Source organism: Rhinopithecus roxellana, chromosome 11 (assembly GCF_007565055.1).
Source record: "Rhinopithecus roxellana isolate Shanxi Qingling chromosome 11, ASM756505v1, whole genome shotgun sequence".
NCBI classification, from domain to species: domain Eukaryota; kingdom Metazoa; phylum Chordata; class Mammalia; order Primates; family Cercopithecidae; genus Rhinopithecus; species Rhinopithecus roxellana.
This window is the reverse complement of record NC_044559.1, coordinates 91,253,149-91,276,655: the sequence shown is the minus strand read 5'-3', so window position 1 is coordinate 91,276,655 and position 23,507 is coordinate 91,253,149. Positions and strand designations below refer to the sequence as shown.

Here is a 23,507-nt window from a genome sequence, read left to right as displayed (position 1 = left end):
GATTTTTAAGGATAATGTTAATGCCTTAAAGAATGGCTTGCAGTTCTTTTTTTTTTTTTCTTCTTATTTTGTCTTGACCAAATATCCATGCCTTCTCAGGGGCTTTTCTCTTTTTACAACAACTGTGCAATTTATATTAGTTTCTTTTCCTGTCCAAGAAGGTAAATTGCCTTTAACCTTCTCCAGTCAAAACCCTCAAATAAACAATCTCTAAATCAAGTAAAGACATATCTTTACTTGTTTCCATGTCTTTCAAAGGGTTGCTTGTTCCTTGTCTAAGTCATCATTAACAAGAAGGAGCAAAATATGGGGGTAGGCTGCCTCAGTGCTGTGATTTCACAGAAACCAAAGGACTTGAACGCTGTAAGATGTGTCTTACCATTCTGATCACTTAAGACTACTGCTTAAATACAAACCCACCTCAGATGAGTTGTTAATTTAATTATGAACATACTGGTGTAAATTAATTTGTTACAGGACCTAAGGCCAGACAGCATGACCTCAGGAAACAGTTGGGGAATATCTTCTTTCTCTGAAGGTAGATTTTGTAGCCTGGTCCTCTGAGGGCTACGGTTGTTATCAGGAAGAGGTGCTGAATACAAGTTTTACCCATTCCTTGATTTTCATGAGTGTTCTTCTTTAGAAAACAGTTTTCTTTACTAATAAGCATCTTTTTGTGTTTGTGCACAGGCAGCATGTCAGCTGAAACACCAATCACACTGAATATCGATCCTCAGGATCTGCAGGTCCAAACATTCACCGTAGAGAAGCTACTGGAGCCTCTCATAATCCAGGTATTAATACCATGGAAATTATGATATATAATAACTGCAGAAGAATGAAAAAAATGGGAAAAATGAATAATGAAGAAAAACAAGGTTTGATTTTTATATATGAATATGTCATCTAAAATTGTCCTTTAAAGAGTTAAGATGTGAAAAGTAGGTATGTATGTTGTTAAGATGTGAAAAGTGTGTATTCTGAAAATTCCCTCACATTCTCTTTTAGCAATAATAACAGTAATAATATATATATATATATAATTTTCAGAGTACCTTTATATAAATTTTTTTCTTTGATAATCATGAAAACTGAATGAGGCAGGTAACATGGTTAAAACCATCTTTATCATATAGATGAGGAAACTGAGGCCTAGAGAATTTTACTAACTTGCCTTAGGCACATGGCATCTCATTTGCCAAGTAGGAAATTACCTTTAAAATACTAAAATGTATGAGAAAAGCAGCTATTTAAAGGAATTCTGTGACGAAGTCTTTCATAAGGTGAATAATCCTTTGATGATACGCATAATGATTCTCCGATTTTTTTTATTATGTAAGTCGAGATTTCGTATATTGCATTTTCTTAGAGCAGGGCTTGAAGAAACTTATGCAGTGGTATAGATTTAAATTTTTGTACTTAACCCACAGTTTGTGAGGGAACTCCCCTTTAGGCCTTACATCATGCCTCTGAATACAAGATTCAAGTCCCTTTTCCTAGGGACTCAAAAGAACCCAAGGGTTACTTGGGTGAAAAACTATGCCGACCTTTCCTCAGATCATTTAAATGTGTTCTGCTTATCTTTTTTGTGAGATGGATGTGGGGAGGGGAGTAGCTCTGAAAATAGACTTTGTACATATTTTTACAAGTTTACATATTTTTATAGATTTGTATATATTGTGCAAGTTGATATCTGCTACTTGAAAGACAATTCAAAACCTGTGCCTCCCCGATGATACCGTAATAGTTAACTTTGGCAGTCTTAACGGCACTAATATCTGGTGTGAAACTTATACTAGATGACTGTGGAGACTTCATTAAAGTCCGTCTTCGTCATCCACTAAACAGTTTCATGTTAAAAAGAAAAAAGGCTGGGTGCAGTGGCTCATGCCTATAATCCCAGCAGTTTGGGAGGCCAAGGTGGGAGGATTGCTTGAGTCCAGGAGTTAAAGACCAGTCTGGGCAACATAGTGAGACCCTGTTTGAAAAAAAAAAAAGAAAGAAAAAATAAAACCCCTCATTTGTTTTTCTAATTAAGTTCACAAAAAAATTAGAATGTCAAAAAAAGTTAAAAAAATAGAATTAAAAACACTCATAATTTTACCAAGAGATAAACATTAATGTTTTGGTGCATTTACTTCCAGTACAATAAAGTTACAGGAGAACAAGTGGAGCTAGTACTATATATGTAGACTTTAATCCCACTTTTCCATTTTAAATGATATTTTAATAATTTTCCTATTTATTTGTAAGCATGGTCTAATAAAACTGCTGTTTACTTATATATCATATGGCTGCACTATAGTTTTTTTTTTAAGTAGCCTCGTGTTTTTGGACATTTAGAGTGTTTCTGTTTTTTCCTATGATAAATACTGCTGTGCTGAACATCTTTGTATATACATTTTTGTCATCAATTTGTATTATTTCACTAGAATTAGTTACAAATGTAAAAGTTAATGGCCAAGATACAAGTATTTTTATACTTTTTCATACATATCGCCAAGTTTTTTGGGGACAGTTTTTGACTTTATATGTTAATGTATCATATGCTAATAACAGTAATTTGAAACTTTGATTTGAGAAGAAACTCAAGTAATATCTTTTCCCTTAATGGAATTTGAATAATTATTTTTTCAAGGCGAAATATTTTAAAAAGTAAAGGAATTGTAGCCACCCTGTAAGTGGGCTCACAAGTCATGTAAGGTTTTGTTCCTATCCAATTATAAGGAGTGGGAATAGGGAAATGACCTTCATTTTGGAGATGGCTGGTGAAAACAAATACATTAATGCTAGTGTATAACCCTTATTTGCTCTATAACAATGGAACATTAGAGTTGGTCACTTAAAACTTGCTAATCACAAAGGTTGCTGACATGTTGCTTGTATACAGAGAGAGTATCGTGGGGAAACTACTTTTTATATTCTAACTGAAACTGATAGATATTTTGCTTTAGTCAAGTACATTGCTAAAGAAGTTAATAGAAAGTATTCTAAGTAAATTCACATTAAAGGGTAATGCCAGTCACAGTATGTGTGTGCATGTGTGTGTGTGTGTGTGTCTGTGTGTGCACATGTGTGTGTTTTATGGCATGTTCTAAATCGATTATAACCATCTATAAACATTTATTGAGTTCACCTATAAAATTAGAAGGATGAAAATGACCTGAGTAATCTTATTTGATTGGAAAGAAATACATCTCTTTTAAAAAGTGTGATTATACTAGTTTTAGAGGGCTTTTGATGTTCTTGGATTCAGACTTTTCATGATCCACAAGTAGATGAGTCACAGAAATGGAACTAATTACCTTTTACATACCAGACAGTTCTGCGACATGTAAATGTGATTGCTAATTTTGTCCTCCTTAAGATTGTTGTCAGTGTTTTCAAAATATTCACTGATTTCTTAAAAGTGCTTTGGTATACAACATCAATGTCTCAGCTACAAAAATTATTTTGTGGTCTTAGCAATACTCAAGTGATATTAAATTAAAATACTAATTATATAATATCAACTATATGTAATAAATATCTTATAAAGCAGAATTCTATTTAGCAAAATTATTTGTATACACTCTTGTTTTTTTATAATGGGATTCTCCTTATCAAAAACCAGTACATTTCAAAGTCAAAGAGTTATATTTTAAAATAACTGATCTTTTTGGATTTGATGTTCAGCCTTCTTGTATCTGTCACTTTGATCATGTATTACCCACCAACACAAATAAAATATCTCATTAAATTATATTAAAGGTTTTTTCTAGCATAACATCATGTTAAGTGTCTCATCACATTCTTTTTTGTTTTTTAAAAAGTGTTTATTTTTGTTTTTTTAGATAAAAATAAGCTGTTTAAAATTTACAAGAAAAAACAACTCCATCAAAAAGTGGACAAAGGATATGAACAGACACTTCTCAAAAGAAGACGTTTATGCGGCCAATAAACATATGAAAAAAAGCTCATCATCACTGATCATTAGAGAAATGCAAATCAAAACTATAATGAGATACCATCTCATGCCAGTTAGAATGGTGATCATAAAAAGTCAGGAAACAACAGATGCTGGAGAGGATATGGAGAAATAGGAATGCTTTTACACTGTTGGTGGGAGTGTAAATTAGTTCAACCATTGTGGAAGACAGTGTGGCAATTCCTCAAGGATCTAGAACCAGAAATACCATTTGACCCAGCAATCCCATTACTGGGTATATACCCAAAGGATTACAAATCATTCTGCTATAAAGACACATGCACACGTATGTTTATTGGAGCACTGTTCACAATAGCAAAGACTCAGAACCAACCCAAATGCCCATCAGTGACAGACTGGATAAAGAAAACATGGCACATACACACCATGGAATACTATGCAGCCATAAAAAAGGATGAGTTCATGTCCTTTGCAGGGACATGGATGAAGCTGGAAACCATCATTCTCAGCAAACTATTACAAGAAGAGAAAACCAAATGCCGTGTGTTCTCACTCATAAGTGGGAGTTGCACAATGAGAACACATGGACACAGGGAGGGGAATGTCACACACCGGGGCCTGTCAGGGGGTCGGGGGTTAGAGGCGGGATAGCGTTAGGAGAAATACCTAATGTGGATGATAGGTTGATGGGTGCAGCAAACCACCATGGCACGTGTATATCTATGCAAAAAACTTGTACGTTCTGCACATGTATCCCAGAACTTAAGGTATAATACAAGAAAAAAAAGAATAACCTGTTTATTTGAAAAGGCTAAGTAGACCTCAATATTTATTTTTCATCAACTTTTATTTTAAGTTCAGGAGTACATGTGCAGGATGTGCAGGTTTGTTACATAGGTAAACATGTGCCATGGTGGCTTACTGCACAGATCATCCTATCACCTAAGTATTAAGCCCAGCATCCATTAGCTATTCTTCCTGATGCTCTCCCTCCCCCAACACCTGCTGACAGGTCCCAGTATGTTCCCCCCATGAGTCCATTTGTTCTCATCCTTCAGCTCCCACTTATAAGTGAGAACATATGGTGTTTGGTTTTCTGTTCCTGCATTAGTTTGCTGAGGATAATGACTTCCAACTTCATCCACGTCCCTGCAAAGGACTTGAACTTGTTCTTTTTTGTGACTGCATAGTATTCCATGGTATATATGTACCACATTTTATTTATCCAGTCTATCATTGATGGGCATTTAGGTTGATTCCATGTCTTTGCTATTGTGAATAGTGCTGCAATGAACATATACGTGCATGTATCTTTATAATGGAATGATATATATTCCTTTGGGTATATACCCAATAATGGGATTGCTGAGTTAAATGGTATTTCTGCATCTAGGTCTTTGAGGAATTGCCACACTGTCTTCCACAATGGTTGAACTAATTTACATACCCACCAACAATGCAAAAGCATTCCTTTTTTTCTGCAACCTCGTCAGCATCTGTTGTTTTTTGACTTTTTAATAAGCATTCTGACTGGTGTGAGATGGTATCTCATTGTTGTTTTGATTTGCATTTCTCCAATGATGAGTGATGTTGAACTTTTTTGTTTTTTGAGACAGAGTCTTGCTCTGTCACCCAGACTGGAGTGCAGTGGCATGATCTCGGCTCACTGCAACCTCCACCTCCTGGGTTTCAGTGATTCTCCTGTGTCAGCCTCCTGGTAGCTGGGTTTACAGGCACATGCCACCATGCCCAGTTAATTTTTGTATTCTTAGTAGACATGGGATTTCACCATGTTGGCCAGGCTGGTCTTGAACTCCTGACCTCAGATGATCTGCTCACCTCAGCCTCCCAAACGGCTGGGATTATAGGAGTGAGCCACTGCGCCCAGCCGATGTTGAACTTTTCTTCATGTTTTTTGGCTGCATGTATGTCTTCTTTTGAGAAGTGTCTGTTCATGTCTTTTGCCCACCTTTTAATGGTTTATTTTTTTTTCTTGTAAATTTGTTTAAGTTCTTTGTAGACTCTGGATATTAGACCTTTTTCAGATGGATAGACTGCAAAAATTTTCTCCCATTCTGTAGGTTGCCTCTTCACTCTGATGATAGTTTCTTTTGCTGTGAGGAAACTCTTCAGTTTAATTATATCCCATTTATCTATTTTTGCTTTTGTTGCAATTGCTTTTGGCATTTTCATCATGAAATCTTTGCCTGTGCCTATGTCCTGAATGATACTGCCTCAGTTATCTTCTAGGGTTTTTATAGTTTGGGTTTTACATTTAAATATTTAATCCCTCTTGGGTTACTTTTTGTATATGGTGTCAGGTAGGGGTCCAGTTTCAATTTTCTGCGTGTGGCTAGCCAGTTCTCCCAGCACTATTTATTAAACAGGAAATCTTTTCCCCATTGCTTGTTTTTGTCAGGATTGTTGAAGATCAGACGGTTGTAGGTTTGTGGTCTTATTTCTGAGTTCCCTATTCTGTTCCATTGGTCTATATGTCTGTTTTTATACCAGTACCATGCTGTTTTGGTTACTGTAGTCCTGTAGTATAGTTTGAAGTTAGATAGTGTGAAGCCTCCAGCTTTGTTCTTTTTGCTTAGGATTGTCTTGGCTATTTGGGCTGTTTTTTGGTTCCAAATACATTTTAAAATAGTTTTTTTTTAATTATGTAAAAAATGTCTGTAGTAGTTTAATAGGAATAGCATTGAATCTATAAATTGCTTTGGGCAGTGTGGCCATTCTAATGACCATGATTTTTCCTACCCATGAGGATGGAATGTTTTTCCATTTGTTTGTGTCCTCTCTGATTTCCTTGAGCAGTGGTTTGTAGTTCTCCTTGAAGAAGGCTTTCACTTCCCTTGTTAGCTGTGTTCTTAGATCTTTTATTATTTTTGTAGCAATCATAATTGGGAGTTCATTCATGATTTGGCTCTCTGATTTCCTGTTGTTGGTGTATAGGAATGCTAGCAATTTTTGCACAGTGATTTTGTATCCTGAGACTTTGCTGAAGTTGCTTATCAGCTTAAGGAGCTTTTGGGCTGAGACAATGGGCTTTTTCTAGATATAGGATCATGTCATCTGCAAATAAAGATAATTTGACTTCCTCTCTTCCCATTTGAATACTCTTTATTTCTTTCTCTTGGCCTTACTGTCCTGGCCAGAACTTTCGATATTATGTTGAATAGGAGTGGTGAGAGAGGACATTCTTGTCTTGTGCATTTTCAAGGGGAATGCTTCCAGCTTTTGCCCATTTAGTATGATATTGGCTGTGGGTTTGTCATAGATGGTTTTTATTTTTTTGAGGTATATTCCTTCAATACCTAGTTTATTGAGAGTTTTTTTTTTTAACGTGAAGAGATGTTGAATTTTATCAAAGGCCTCTTCTACATCTATTGAGATAATCATGTGGTTTTTGTCTTTAGTTCTGTTTATGTGATGAATCACATTTGTTGATTTACATGTGTTGAACCAACCTTGCATCCCAGGGATGAAGACAACTTGATCATGGTGGATAATTTTCTTGATGTGCTCTTGGATTCAGTTTGCCAGTATTTTATTGAAGATTTTTGTATCGATGTTCATCAAGGATATTGGCCTGAAGTTTTTTTTGTTGTTGTTGTATCTCTACCAGATTTTGTTATCAGGATGATGCTGACCTCATAGAATGAATTAGAGAGGAGTCCCTTCTTTTCAATTTTTTGAATAGTTTTAGTGGAAATGATACCAGTCCTTCTTTGTACCTCTGGTAGAATTCAGCTATAAATCTTTCTGGTCCTGGGCTTTTTTTTGGGTTGGTAGGCTATTTATTGCTGCCTCTATTTCAAAACTCATTATTGGTCTATTCAGGCATTCATTTGTTTCCTGGTTCAGTCTTGGGAAGGTGTATGTGTCCAGGAATTTATTCATTTCTTCTAGATTTTCTAGTTTATGTGCATAGAGGTGTTTATAGTATTCTCTTATGGTTGTTTGTATTTCTGTGGGGTCAGTGATGATATCCCCCTTATCATTTCTGATTGTGTTTATTTGATTCTTCTCTCTTTTCTTCTTCATTACTCTAGCTAGTGGTCTATCTATTTTATTATTTTTTCCAAAAAACAACTCCTGGATTCATTGATTTTTTGAAACGTTTTTTTTGTTTCTCTATCTCCTTCAGTTAAGATCTGATTTTGGTTTTTTTCTTGCCTTCTGCTAGCTTTGGGGTTTTCTCTTAGTTCTCCAGTTCTTTTAGGTGAGATATTAGGTTGTAACTTGAGATCTTTCAAGCTTTTGATGTGGGCATCTAGTGCTATAAATTTACCTCCTAATGCTGCTTTAGCTATGTCCCAGAGATTCTGTTAAGTGGTGTCTTTGTTCTCATTAGTTTCAAAGAACTTCTTGATTTCTGCCTTAATTTCATTATTTACCCAACAGTCATTCAGGAGCAGGTTACCTAATTTCCACGTAGTTGTGTGGCTTTGAGTTAATTTCTTTTTTTTTTTTTTTTTTGAGACGGAGTCTCGCTCTGTCGCCCAGGCTGGAGTGCAGTGGCCGGATCTCAGCTCACTGCAAGCTCCGCCTCCCGGGTTCACGCCATTCTCCTGCCTCAGCCTCCCGAGTAGCTGGGACTACAGGCGCCCGCCACCTCGCCCGGCTAGTTTTCTGTATTTTTTTAGTAGAGACGGGGTTTCACCATGTTAGCCAGGATGGTCTCGATCTCCTGACGGAGTCTCACTCTGTCGCCCAGGCTGGAGTGCAGTGGCCGGATCTCAGCTCACTGCAAGCTCCGCCTCCAGGGTTTACGCCATTCTCCTGCCTCAGCCTCCCGAGTAGCTGGGACTACAGGCGTCCACCACCTCGCCTGGCTAGTTTTTTGTGTTTTTTAGTAGAGAAGGGGTTTTATCGTGTTAGCCAGGATGGTCTCAATCTCCTGACCTCGTGATCCGCGCATCTTGGCCTCCCAAAGTGCTGGGATTACAGGCTTGAGCCACTGCACCCGGCTGCTTTGAGTTAATTTCTTAATCTTGAGTTCTAATTTGATTGTGCTGTGGTCTGAGAGACTGTTTGTATTACTTCAGTTCCTTTACATTTGCAGAGGAGTGTTTTAGTTCTGATTATGTGATCAATTTTAGAGTATGTACCATATCGTGAATGAGAAGAATATATATTCTATTGTTTTTGGGTAGAGAGTTTTGTAGATATCTATTAGGTCTACTTGATCCAGAGCTCAGTTCAGGTCCTGAATATCTTTGTTAAATTTTCTGTCTTGATGATCTGTCTTAATATTGTCAGTGGGGTATTTAAATTTCCCAATCTAAGTCTCTTTGTAGGTGTCTAAGAACTTGCTTTATGCTTCTGTGTGCTCCTGTATTGTGTGTATGTATATAGGATATTTAGCTTTTCTTGTCAATTTGAACCCTTTATCATTAAGTAATGCTCTTTGTCTTTTTTTATCTTTGTTGTTTTAAAGTCTATTTTATCAGAAACTAAGATTGCAAACTCTGCTTTTTTTTTTTCTGTTTTCCATTTGCTTGGTAAATTTTCCTCCATCCCTTTATTTTGAGTCAACGTGTGTCTTTGCATGTGAGATGGGTCACTTGAAGACAGCACTTCGATGGGTCTTGGCTGTTTATCCAACTTGTTATTCTGTGTCTTTTAATTGGAATACTTAGCCCATTTACTTTTAAAGTTAATATTGTTGTATGAATTTGATCCTGTCATCACGATGCTAGCTGGTTATTTTGCAGACTTGTTTATGCAGTTGTTTCATAGTGTCACTGGTCTGTGTACTTCAGTGTGTTTTTTTAGTGGTTGATAATGCTTTTTCTTTTCCATATTAAATGCTTCCTTTAGGAGCTCTTACAAGGCAGACCAGATGGTGACAAATTCCCTTAGCATTTGCCTGTCTGAAAAGGATCTTATTTCTTCTTCATTTATGAAGCTTAGTTTGGCCAGATATGAAATTCTAGGTTGGAAATTTTTTTCTTTAAGAATGTTAAATATTGGCCCCCAGTCTGTTCTGCCTTATAGGGTTTCCATTGAGTGGTCTGCTGTTAGTCTGATGGGCTTCCCTTTGTAGGTGACTTGGCCTTTCTTTCTGGCTACGCTTGACATTTTTTCTTTCATTTTAACCTTGAAGAATCTGATGATTACATGTCTTGGGGTTGATCTTCTCATGGAGTGTCTTACTGGGGTTCTCTGTATTCCCTGAATTTATATGTTGGCCTGTTTTACTAGGTTGGGGAAGTTCTCCTGGATGATATCCTGAAGTGTGTTTTCCAACTTGGTTCCATCCTCCCTGTCTCTTTCAGGTACTCCAGTCAGTCATAGGTTTGGTCTTTTTATATATTCCCATATATTTATATATATGTTCTCAGTGGTTTTGTTTGTTCCTTTTCATTCTTTTTTCTCTAAGCTTGTCTTCCTGCCCTATTTCAGCAAGATAGTCTTTAAGCTCACTTTTAATGGGGTTTTTATGGAGTCTTTTTTGTTGGTGTTGTGTTGTTTTCTGTTTGTTTTTCTTTTAACAGTCAGGTTAAGAGGTGACAACGTGTTAGCAGCCCTCACTCTTGAAGCCTCCTCGGCCTCGGCGTCCACTCTGGCGGTGCTTGAGGAGCCCTTCAGCCTGCCACTGCACTGTGGGAGCCCCTCTCTGGGCTGGCCGAGGCTGGAGCCGGCTCCCTCCACTTGCGGGGAGGTGTGGAGGGAGAGGCACAGGCGGGAACCGGGGCTGCACGCGGTGCTAGTGGACGAGCGCAAGTTCTGGTGGGCGTGGGCACAGGCTCAGTGGACCCCACACTCAGAGTGGCCAGCTGGTGGACCCCCACACTCAGAGTGGCCAGCTGGTGCTGCCAGCCCAGGGGCAGTGAGGGGCTTAGCACCCGGGCCAGCAGCTGTGGAGGTTGCACCTGGTCCCCAGCACTGCTGGCTTTGTACTCAAATTCTCGCTGGGCCTCAGCTGCCTCCCCATGGGGCAGCGCTTAGGACGTGCAGCCTGCCATGCCCAAGCCCCCCGTCCACTGTGGGCTCCCGCACAGCCCAAGCCTCCCTGATGGGTGCCGCCCCCTACTCTGTGACGCCCAGTCCTATCAACCACCCAAGGGCTGAGGAGTGCAGGTGCGGCTCGGGACTGGCGGGCAGCTCTCCCTGCAACCCTGGTGAGGGATCCACTGGGTGAGACCAGCTGGGCTCCTGAGTCTGGTGGAAACTTGGGGAACTTTTATGTACAGCTAAGGGATTGTAAACGCACCAATCAGCACTCTGTGTCAGCTCAGGGTTTGTAAATACACCAATCAGTACTCTGTGTCTAGCTCAAAGTTTGTAAATACACGAATTGGTACTCTGTATCTAACTAACTCTGTGTCTGGCTAACCTAGTGGGGACTTGGAGAACTTTTCCATCTAGCACTCTGTGTCTAGCTCAAGGATTATAAATGCACAAAGCAGCACTCTGTCAAAACGGACCAATCAGCTCTCTGTAAAATGGACCAATCAGCTCTCTGTAAAATGAACCAATCAGCAGGATGTGGGTGGGACCAGATAAGGGAATGAAAGCAGGCTACCCCAGCTAGCCACTCTCAGCCCGCTCAGATCCCCTTCCACATTGTGAAAGTTTGTTCTTTCACTCATTGCAATAAATCTTGCTGCTCCTCACTCTTTGGATCCACGCTGCCTTTATGAGCTGCAACACTCACTGCGAAGGTCTGCAGCTTCACTCCTGAAGGCAGCAAGACCACGAACCGACCAGGAAGACGGAAAAAACTCCAGACACACCATCTTTAAGAACTGTAACTCTTACCGCAAGGGTCCGGGGCTTCATTCTTGAAGTCAGCAAGACCAAGAACCCACCAATTCCGGACACGAGGTCACTCTTCTGTTGGGCTGCTGTGGTTTGTTGGGGGTTCACTCCAGTCTCTAGTTGCCTCAGTTTTCCTCATAGCTGAAAGTATCACCAGTGAAGGCTGTGAAACAACAAAGATAGCAGCCTGCTCCTTCCTCTGGAAGCTCTGTCCCAGCAGTGTACTGACATGTTGCTGTTCCTAGTGTGCCTGTAGGAGGTGTTTGGAGACTCCTGTTGGGAGGTCTCACTTGGTCAGGAGGAATGGGATCAGAAGCAGTCTGGATGCTTTCTGGTGGAGCAGATATGCTGCGTTGGAGAGGGGAGTGGGGGATCCTTCCTCGTCTGGATGGTTTGTATTCTCCAGAGCTGGCAGGCTGGAATGGCTGAGTCCACTGAATCACAGAGATTGTGGCCACCCCTCCTCCTGGGAGCTCCATCCCAGGGAGAGATCAGGGCTTTGTCTGTAGAACTCTTGCTGGGGTGGCTGAAACCCCCACAGAGAGGTCCCACCCAGTGAGGAGGAATGGATTGGGGTCCTACTTAAAGAATCAGTCTGGCCATGATCTAGCAAGGCAGCTGTGCCATTGTTGGGGACACTTCATTGTCTGGATCATTTGTATTCTCCAAAGCCATCAGGCTGGAATGGCTGAGTCAACTGAACTATGGAGATGGTGGCTGCCCCTCCCCCAGGGAACATGGTCTCATTTCAGGCAGACTCCAGCCTGTCGCCATTGGCTGGTTGGAATTCCAAGTCAGTGGGTGTTAACTTGTGGAGTGCTGTGGGAGCAGGCCTGCAGAATGGCGCTGTTTGGCTCCCTGGTTTTAGCCCCTTTCCTAGGGATATATATATATATGCACAGATCTCCCATCTTGCCAGGGATCCTGGGGCTGGAGTATGGAAAACTCCTGGGTCTCTGTGTGTGCCTTAACAGCTGCTCTGCCAACATTCTACACAGTTCTGTGTATCAGACCCAATGCCCTGGTGGTGTGGGCTCACAAGAGGAGCTCCTGATCCACGGGTTGCAAAGATACATGGGAAAAGCGTGGTTTTCCAGGTGGGGTCGCACAATCACTTACTGCTTCACTTGGCTGAGAGTGGGGTTTCATTTGGCTCCTTGCTGCTCCCAGGTGGACCATCGCCCTGCCCTGCTTTTCTTTGTTCTTCGTGGGTCAAATTGTTTGCCTAGTCAGCCCCAATGCGAGAACCTGGATACTTCAGCTGAAGGTGCAGAATTCACTTGCTCCTTTCCTTCCTCTCTGAGTGGCAGACCACAGCTACTGCTTTTTTTTTTTTGAGACATCTCGATCTGTTGCCCAGACTGGAGTGTAGTGGTGAGATCTCCGCTCACTGCAAGCTCTTCCTCCCGGGTTCACACCATTCTCCTGCTTCAGCCTCCCGAGTAACTGGGACTACAGGTGCCCACTACCATGCCCAGCTAATTTTTTGTATTTTTTGTGGAGATAGGGTTTCATTGTGTTAGCCAGGATGGTCTCAATCTCCTGACCTCATGATCCGCCTGCTTCGGCCTCCTACATAGATGCTTCTAATTGTCCATCTTGGTCCCAGCAGCGAAGTTGGGGCTCCGAATCTGGCCGCCACCATCTACACCAAGGGAGGAGGGGAAGGAGTGTTTATTTTTTATTTTAATATATTTAATGGACAAATAATGAGACAAAAATTCTGTACATTCAAGGTGTATGATGTGATTTGATGTATATATACAATGTATAATGATTACCACAGTCAAATGAATTAACACATCCATCTCTACCCATAGTTACCATCGTGTGTGCGTTTGTGTGTGTGTGTGGTTAAGACACTTAAAATCTACTTTCTTATCAAATTTCGAGTAAAGAATACAATATATTAACTATAGTCACCATGCTACACGTTAAGAGTCCCAAAACGTATTCATCTTAAAACTGAAATTTTGTATCCTTTGCCCAACAATCTTCCCCATTTCCCCCACTCACTAGCACCTGGAAACCACCCTTTTACCATCTGCTTCTTTGAATTTAACTTTTTTAGATTTCACATATAAGTGAGATCATACAGTATTTGCCTTTCTGTGTCTGGCTTATTCCATTTAGCATAGTGTCCTCCAGGTTCATCCATGTTAGAAAATGGCAGGATTTCCTTTTTTTTTTTTTTTTTTTGACCGGATAATATTCCATTGCATGAACACCACATTTTCTGTATTCATTCATCTGTAGATGGTTGTTTCCATATTTTGGCTAATGTTACAAAGAGTGTTTAATTTGAAATAGTTACATGGTTTAAGTACATGATATAGTCTCTGATTACACTGGAAAACATTCCAAAAGAAGTTCATATCTTTCAGTTCAGATTGCCACCAGCTAAAGTTATTAATTCAGTAGTCCCATTAAAATTTTTTTCACTTTCCTCATTATTTATCTTCATGTTGTATTCCTTTGCTTCTAGGGTTCCACAGAAGTTACTTATCACCTCTGTATATAACTCAAAGTCAAAATTACATTTTAATTTTTGGAGTAATTGGTCATAGATACTATTATGTCACTCTGACTTCTGAATTCATTTCTTCATAAATCTTTATTCTGCTCTTTTATGGTTACCAAATTCTTCCCTATGAAACCTGATTTATCTTTAATGTATTTTTTTTCTCTTGGGCACAGGCAAATCACTAGGTCATTTTGCAGGGGTATTCAGCCTGGGATATATTTCAATCATTGACTGGAAGTTTCTTGTGTGATAACTTACACAGTTGCATCCCTCTGTAATAAATTCATCCAATGGATCAGAAATAATTTCTCAGCAATTACATTTTTGTGATTGCAACTGTAGGCATCTGCACTGTATCACTTTCAAGATCCAACTTTGGCAATGCAATGCAGAAAGTCTATTTATGCAGAATTGTGCTTCAAAGAATTTACATATCTGTGTTGTATACTCTCTGAAGAGGATATAAACTGCTAGATCATGCTACAGTCATTAAATTATGAAACTGTCTATAATCTTATTTGCTGCAAAATACAGTTTGGTAGGTGTCAGATTTTTGTTGAATGTGAGTTAAAAGAATTGATTTACTCAAAATTCCTTAAAATAATCGTAATAACAAACTCTTTATAAATGTGTTATATTTTGTAAAGTTTTTTTTTTTTTTGAAGGGCAGCGGTTCAAATGTATTTTCTGACTGTAAATATATCCCATGTTTTCAATAAGTAAATCTAGAGTTAGATAAACAGTAATAAACATTATTTCTTTGTCATTCACCCCTAAGTCTTGTAGGACCTCTTGGCCTTCTTTCATTTCTATCTCCATAGTGTCTCCCACCTGTCCCCTTGGGGATAGCTTTTATAGACTCTATAATACTCATTGGGCAAGTTTACCTACCAGCCCCTGTATTAGTCACCATAAGCAAGGTTGTGCTGTGATAAGAAGACAACCCCCAAATCTCAGAGGCTTAATAAAATTTATTTCCTGCTCAAGCTACATGTCCAATGTGAGCTGGGGTTTCTGATCGGTACAGGCACTCAGAGACCCAGGCTAATACAGACTCATCTCAACATGTGCTTTCACTGTCATGGCAACTGAGGAAATGGAACATGATAAATCATGTGAGAACTCCCAAAATGTTCACCTGGATGTGACATATGTCAATTCTACTCACAATGCTTTTCTCAAAGCAAGTTATATGGTCAAAGTGGATGTTGGGTATGTGATCCTGTCCTGCGCCTAGAGGACAATGGGAATATTTGTGAACAGCCTCAATAACTTTTACATTCCCTTTGCCTTCGTTTTAGGGGTTCCTTTTGTTAAGTCTCCATAGTGCTCTCAAGACACTTTGGCACCCTTGTCACAGCTAACTTTATCAGGGTGGGCAACTGACTTAGTGATACTCAATTATAGGTTGGCAAGAACCCTGTGAGGTGCTCTGCCATGAGAGCTCTGCCTCTGGGGGATGATCATGAATTGGTCCCGGTAGCATCCTCTTTTTGAGGAGTTGACTATATTCTGAGATTTAAGCAATTAGTACCTAGGATTAAACAGTTCTATTAGGTGCAAAGCTGAAAGATACACAGAAAGTAGAAACAAGGGAAAGAATTGAGTCATAGCGAATGTGGCATTTTCAGGTTTGGATTCCCAAACTCCTGCTGTTCAGTAACAATAAGATTACCTAGTTGCCAGGGTTTTAACAGATTTTTTCAGTTTCCAAACCACATTCTATTCTCAGAATTATACTTCAGCCTCTGTGGGACTCACTGTTTTCAGTTCCCTGAGCACCGGCCATTTAGGCCAGATGCTTATCCTTATGTAATCTGATTCCCCGGCCTCCTACTCCCCTTGCAAGTTCAAAGGAAGTCCCATTAGCAGCAGCAATCCAGAGTTCCTGTAATTGACCTCACTTGCTTGTGCTAGAGTGGGTATTTTCCTATAAAACCTCTCTTTCCTCTTCTGCTCATTCCCACACTTCCAAATTTTGAAGTCTCTAAATTATGACTCACTTGTGCTCCCAAACCAGCCTATCTGCCTTGTATTTCAGTTTTGTCTGGCTTCAGCATGTTGCTGGTGGGTGGTGACTGCTGCCAGTGGTACTCATTGGGAAACTGGAAATGAACATGCCGAGGTAGCCATGTCCTAGTGGCTTCAAAGCTGTGTAGGGGTGAAGACCAGATTTCTCCTTTGCCCTCTGGAAGTTCAGATGAAAAATCAATTGAGAAAAGGCAGATTAATAGGAGACAGGACAAATAAAATTTATTTCAGTGTGCATAACACAGGGGAATTGTAGCCTTTAAAAAGCTGTTTTTTTTTTTTTTTTTTTTTTGTAACTCTGGAGAACAAAACATGAAAAGAATCAGCATAAACAAAAAATCATAAATAATCATGTCAGTCTTTTATCAGTTCAGTCCCATGTAATTAATTATTGTTCTGCTTGATGGTAGTTTGGCAGTTTTATGACTCCAGTTTTTTTTTTTTTAATTAGAGTTCTGGAATTTTTACACAGTTCATTGATTCACTTATACAGTTTCAGATTGTCAGAAACCTTTATCAGTGTTATTTCCTTGAAATTCTTTGAAGACCCACACTTCAGGATTTGTGAAGAGCTTTCAAGAAAAAGAAAGCATCAGAATAAAACAATTAACTGTGGACAATGGGACTTAAAATGGCCATGGTTAAATAAACAATTGACAAAGATATTTGGTCTCTTTTTTTGTGGCCTACAGCAGTTCAACATAGCAGTCATAATTGTGACTGACAACATCTAACAAGATAGATCATATTTTAAGAAATCTCATACAGTTTTGGAACACATATTAATAAGATAGCCATATAAATATAACTCAGAAAAAAAGGTTAAACATTATTTCTTAAGATGGCCGAATAGGAACAGCTCCAGTCTCCAACTCCCAGCGCGAGTGACACAGAAGACCGGTGATTTCTGCATTTTCAACTGAGGTACTGGGGTCATCTCACTAGGGAGTGCCGGACAATCGGTGCTGGTCAGCTGCTGCAGCCCGACCAGCGAGAGCTGAAGCAGGGCAAGGCATCGCCTCACCTGGGAAGTGCAAGGGGGAAGGGAATTCCTTTTCCTAACCAGGGGAACTGAGACACACAATACCTGGAAAATCGGGTAACTCCCACCCCAATACTGGGTTTTAAGCAAACGGGCACACCAGGAGAATATATCCCACACCTGGCCGGGAGGGTCCCACGCCCACGGAGCCTCCCTCATTGCTAACACAGCAGTCTGCGATCTAACCGCAAGGCAGCAGTAAGGCTGGGGGAGGGGCGCCTGCCATTGCTGAGGCTTAAGTAGGTAAACAAAGCCGCTGGGGAGCTCGAACTGGGTGGAGCTCACAGCAGCTCAAGGAAACCTGCCTGTCTCTGTAGACTCCACCTCTGGGGACAGGGCATAGTTAACAACAACAACAACAAAAGCAGCAGAAACCTCTGCAGACGCAAACGACTCTGTCTGACAGCTTTGAAGAGAGCAGTGGATCTCCCAACACGGAGGTTGAGATCTGAGAACGGACAGACTGCCTGCTCAAGTGGGTCCCTGACCCCTGAGTAGCCTAACTGGGAGACATCCCCCACTAGGGGCAGTCGATGACACCCCACACTTCACAGGGTGGAGTACACCCCTGAAAGGAAGCTTCCAAAGTAAGAATCAGACAGGTACACTCGCTGTTCAGCGATATTCTATCTTCTGCAACCTCTGCTGCTGATACCCAGGCAAACAGGGTCTGGAGTGGACCTCAAGCAATCTCCAACAGACCTAGAGCTGAGGGTCCTGACTGTTAGAAGGAAAACTATCAAACAGGAAGGACACCTATGACAAAACCCCATCAGTACGTCACCATCATCAAAGACCAGAGGCAGATAAAACCACAAAGATGGGGAAAAAGCAGGGCAGAAAAGCTGGAAATTCAAAAAATAAGAGCGCATCTCCCCCTGCAAAGGAGCACAGCCCATCGCCAGCAACGGATCAAAGCTGGTCAGAGAATGACTTTGACAAGATGAGAGAAGAAGGCTTCAGTCCATCAAACTTCTCAGAGCTAAAGGAGGAATTACGTACCCAGTGCAAAGAAACTAAAAATCTTGAAAAAAGAGTGGAAGAATTGACAGCTAGACTAATTAATGCAGAGAAGGTCATAAATGAACTGACAGAGATGAAAACCATGACACGAGAAATACGTGACAAATCCACAAGCTTCAGTAACCGACTTGACCAACTGGAAGAAAGAGTATCAGCGATTGAGGATCAAATGAATGAAATGAAGCGAGAAGAGAAACCAAAAGAAAGAAGAAGAAAAAGAAATGAGCAAAGCCTGCAAGAAGTATATGGGATTATGTAAAAAGACCAAATCTATGTCTGATTGGGGTGCCTGAAAGTGAGGGGGAAAATGGAACCAAGTTGGAAAACACTCTTCAGGATATCATCCAGGAGAACTTCCCCAACCTAGTAGGGCAGGCCAACATTCAAATTCAGGAACTACAGAGAACACCACAAAGATACTCCTCGAGAAGAGCAACTCCAAGACACATAATTGCCAGATTCACCAAAGTTGAAATGAAGGAAAAAATCTTAAGGGCAGCCAGAGAGAAAGGTCGGGTTACCCACAAAGGGAAGCCCATCAGACTAACAGCAGATCTCTTGGCAGAAACTCTACAAGCCAGAGGAGAGTGGGGGCCAATATTCAACATTCTTAAAGAAAAGAATTTTCAACCCAGAATTTCATATCCAGCCAAACTAGTTTCATAAGTGAAGGAGAAATAAAATCCTTTACAGGTAAGCAAATGTTTAGAGATTTTGTCACCACCAGGCCTGCCTTACAAGAGACCCTGAAGGAAGCCCTAAACATAGAAAGGAACAACCGGTACCAGCCATTGCAAAAACATGCCAAAATGTAAAGACCATCGAGGCTAGGAAGAAACTGCATCAACTAACGAGCAAAATAACCAGTTAATATCGTAATGGTAGGATCAAGTTCACACATAACAATATTAACCTTAAATGTAAATGGACTAAATGCTCCAATTAAAAGACACAGACTGGCAAACTGGATAAAGAGTCAAGACCCATCAGTCTGCTGTATTCAGCAGACCCATCTCACATGCAGAGACATACATAGGCTCAAAATAAAGGGATGGAGGAAGATCTACCAAGCAAATGGAGAACAAAAAAAAGCAGGGGTTGCAATCCTAGTCTCTGATAAAACAGACTTTAAACCATCAAAGATCAAAAGAGACAAATGAAGGCTATTACATAATGGTAAAGGGATCAATTCAACAGGAAGAGCTAACTATCCTAAATCTATATGCACCCAATACAGGAGCACCCAAATTCATAAAGCAAGTCCTTAGAGACTTACAAAGAGACTTAGACTCCCATACAATAATAATGGGAGACTTCAACACTCCACTGTCAACATTAGACAGATCAACGAGACAGAAAGTTAACAAGGATATCCAGGAATTGAACTCATCTCTGCACCAAGCGGACCTAATAGACATCTATAGAACTCTCCACCCCAAATCAACAGAATATACATTCTTCTCAGCACCACATCGCACTTATTCCAAAATTGACCACATAATTGGAAGTAAAGCACTCCTCAGCAAATGTACAAGAGCAGAAATTATAACAAACTGTCTCTCAGACCACAGTGCAATCAAACTAGAACTCAGGACTAAGAAACTCAATCAAAACCGCTCAACTACATGGAAACTGAACAACCTGCTCCTGAATGACTACTGGTACATAACGAAATGAAGGCAGAAATAAAGATGTTCTTTGAAACCAATGAGAACAAAGATACAACATACCAGAATCTCTGGGACACATTTGAAGCAGTGTGTAGAGGGAAATTTATAACACTAAATGCCCACAAGAGAAAGCAGGAAAGATCTAAAATGGACACTCTAATATCACAATTAAAAGAACTAGAGAGGCAAGAGCAAACACATTCAAAAGCTAGCAGAAGGCAAGAAATAACTAAGATCAGAGTAGAACTGAAGGAGATAGAGACACAAAAAACCCTCCAAAAAATCAATGAATCCAGGAGTTGGTTTTTTGAAAAGATCAACAAAATTGACAGACCTCTAGCAAGACTAATAAAGAAGAAAAGAGAGAAGAATCAAATAGACGCAATAAAAAATGATAAAGGGGATATCACCACCGACCCCACAGAAATACAAACTACCATCAGAGAATACTATAAACACCTCTACGCAAATCAACTAGAAAATCTAGAAGAAATGGATAATTTCCTGGACACTTACACTCTTCCAAGACTAAACCAGGAAGAAGTTGAATCCCTGAATAGACCAATAGCAGGCTCTGAAATTGAGGCAATAATTAATAGCCTACCAACCAAAAAAAGTACAGCACCAGATGGATTCACAGCTGAATTCTACCAGAGGTACAAGGAGGAGCTGGTACCATTCCTTCTGAAACTATTCCAATCAATAGAAAAAGAGGGAATCTTCCCTAACTCATTTGATGAGGCCAACATCATCCTGATACCAAAGCCTGGCAGAGACACAACAAAAAAAGAGAATTTTAGACCAATATCCCTGATGAACATCGATGCAAAAATCCTCAATAAAATACTGGCAAACCAGATTCAGCAGCACATCAAAAAGCTTATCCACCATGATCAAGTGGGCTTCTTCCCTGGGATGCAAGGCTGGTTCAACATTCGCAAATCAATAAATGTAATCCAGCATATAAACAGAACCAAAGACAAGAACCACATGATTATCTGAATAGATGCAGAAAAGGCTTTTGACAAAATTCAACAGCCCTTCATGCTAAAAACGCTCAATAAATTCGGTATTGATGGAATGTACCTCAAAATAATAAGAGCTATTTATGACAGACCCACAGCTGATATCATACTGAATGGGCAAAAACTGGAAAAATTCCCTTTGAAAACTGGCACAAGACAGGGATGCCCTCTCTCACCACTCCTATTCAACATAGTGTTGGAAGTTCTGGCTAGGGCAAACAGGCAAGAGAAAGAAATCAAGGGTATTCAGTTAGGAAAAGAAGATGTCAAATTGTCCCTGTTTGCAGATGACATGATTGTATATTTAGAAAACCCCATAGTCTCAGCCCAAAATCTCCTTAAGCTGATAAGCAACTTCAGCAAAGTCCCAGGATACAAAATTAATGTGCAAAAATCACAAGCATTCTTATACACCAGTAACAGACAAACAGAGAGCCAAATCATGAATGAACTTCCATTCACAATTGCTTCAAAGAGAATAAAATACCTAGGAATCTAACTTACAAGGGATGTAAAGGACCTCTTCAAGGAGAGCTACAAACCACTGCTCAGTGAAATCAAAGAGGACACAAACAAATGGAAGAACATACCATGCTCATGGATAGGAAGAATCAATATCGTGAAAATGGCCATACTGCCCAAGGTAATTTATAGATTCAATGCCATCCCCATCAAGCTACCAATGAGTTTCTTCACAGCATTGGAAAAAACTGCTTTAAAGTTCATATGGAACCAAAAAAGAGCCAGCATTGCCAAGACAATCCTAAGTCAAAAGGACAAAGCTGGAGGCGTCATGCTATCTGACTTCAAACTATACTACAAGGCTACAGTAACCAAAACAGCATGGTACTGGTACCAAAACAGAGCTATAGACCAATGGAACAGAACAGAGTCTCAGAAATAATACCACACATCTACAGCCATCTGATCTTTGACAAACCTGAGAAAAACAAGAAATGGGGAAAGGATTCCCTATTTAATAAATGGTGCTGGGAAAATTGGCTAGCCATAAGTAGAAAGCTGAAACTGGATCCTTTCCTTACTCCTTATACGAAGATTAATTCAAGATGGATTAGGGACTTAAATGTTAGACCTAATACCATAAAAACCCTAGAAGAAAACGTAGGTAGTACCATTCAGGACATAGGCATGGGCAAGGACTTCACGTCTAAAACACCAAAAGCAACGGCAGCAAAAGCCAAAATTGACAAATGGGATCTAATTAAACTAAAGAGCTTCTGCACAGCAAAAGAAACTACCATCAGAGTGAACAGGCAACCTACAGAATGGGAGAAAATTTTTGCAATCTACTCATCTGACAAAGGGCTAATATCCAGAACCTACAAAGAACTCAAACAAATATACAAGAAAAAAACAAACAACCCCATCAAAAAGTGGGCAAAGGATATGAAGACATTTCTCAAAAGAAGACATTCATACAGCCAACAGACACATGAAAAAATGCTCATCATCACTCGCCATCTGAGAAATGCGAATCAAAACCACAATGAGATACCATCTCACACCAGTTAGAATGGCAATCATTATAAAGTCAGGAAACAGCAGGTGTTGGAGAGGATGTGGAGAAATAGGAACACTTTTACACTGTTGGTGGGATTGTAAACTAGTTCAACCATTATGGAAAACAGTATGGCGATTCCTCAAGGATCTAGAACTAGATGTACCATATGACCCAGCCATCCCACTACTGGGTATATACCCAAAGGATTATAAATCATGCTGGTATAAAGACACATGCACACGTATGTTTATTGTGGCACTATTAACAATAGCAAAGACTTGGAATCAACCCAAATGTCCATCTGTGACAGACTGGATTAAGAAAATGTGGCACATATACACCATGGAATACTATGCAGCCATATAAAAGGATGAGTTTGCGTCCTTTGTAGGGACATGGATGCAGCTGGAAACCATCATTCTTAGCAAACTATCACAAGAACAGAAAACCAAACACCGCATGTTCTCACTCATAGGTGGGAACTGAACAATGACATCACTTGGACTCGGGAAGGGGAACATCACACACTGGGGCCTATCATGGGGAAGGGGGAGGGGGGAGGGATTGCATTAGGAGTTATACCTGATATAAATGATGAATTGATGGGTGCTGACAAGTTGATGGGTGCAGCACACCAACATGGCACAAGTATACATATGTAACAAACCTGCACGTTATGCACATGTACCCTAGAACTTAAAGTACAATAAAAAAAAAAAAGCTCAAAAAAAAAACACAAAAAACAAAAAACATTATCTCTTATTTGACAGTGCTTCTCATATAATTTAATATATCAGCTAAACCTGTTTATTATTTCTGTTTTGGATACTTCAGGGATCTTTGGGAAAATCCCAAAGTTAGTTTGAAGTCAAAAAGATTTACTTTGGAATTTGAAGGTTGATTTTGGGAAGCTTGTCAAGTATGTCAAAGGTTTAAAACATTTGATCAAAAATTACTATGAAATAAAGTTGT

The 23,507-nt window shown here is 40.0% G+C and overlaps 1 protein-coding gene across 3 annotated transcripts in view; it reads left to right on the top strand.

The window, feature by feature from the left end:
• Nucleotides 1-23,507, top strand: part of CTNNA3 (catenin alpha 3) — a 1,783,100-nt gene that overhangs the window by 25,680 nt on the left and 1,733,913 nt on the right. For all 3 annotated transcript variants that reach the window (XM_030941008.1, XM_030941007.1, XM_030941009.1), the window contains exon 2: nt 691-794. In XM_030941008.1, the coding sequence (XP_030796868.1) occupies nt 696-794 (99 nt within the window). In that variant the 5' untranslated portion in view covers nt 691-695. The remainder of the gene's footprint in view (nt 1-690; nt 795-23,507) is intronic.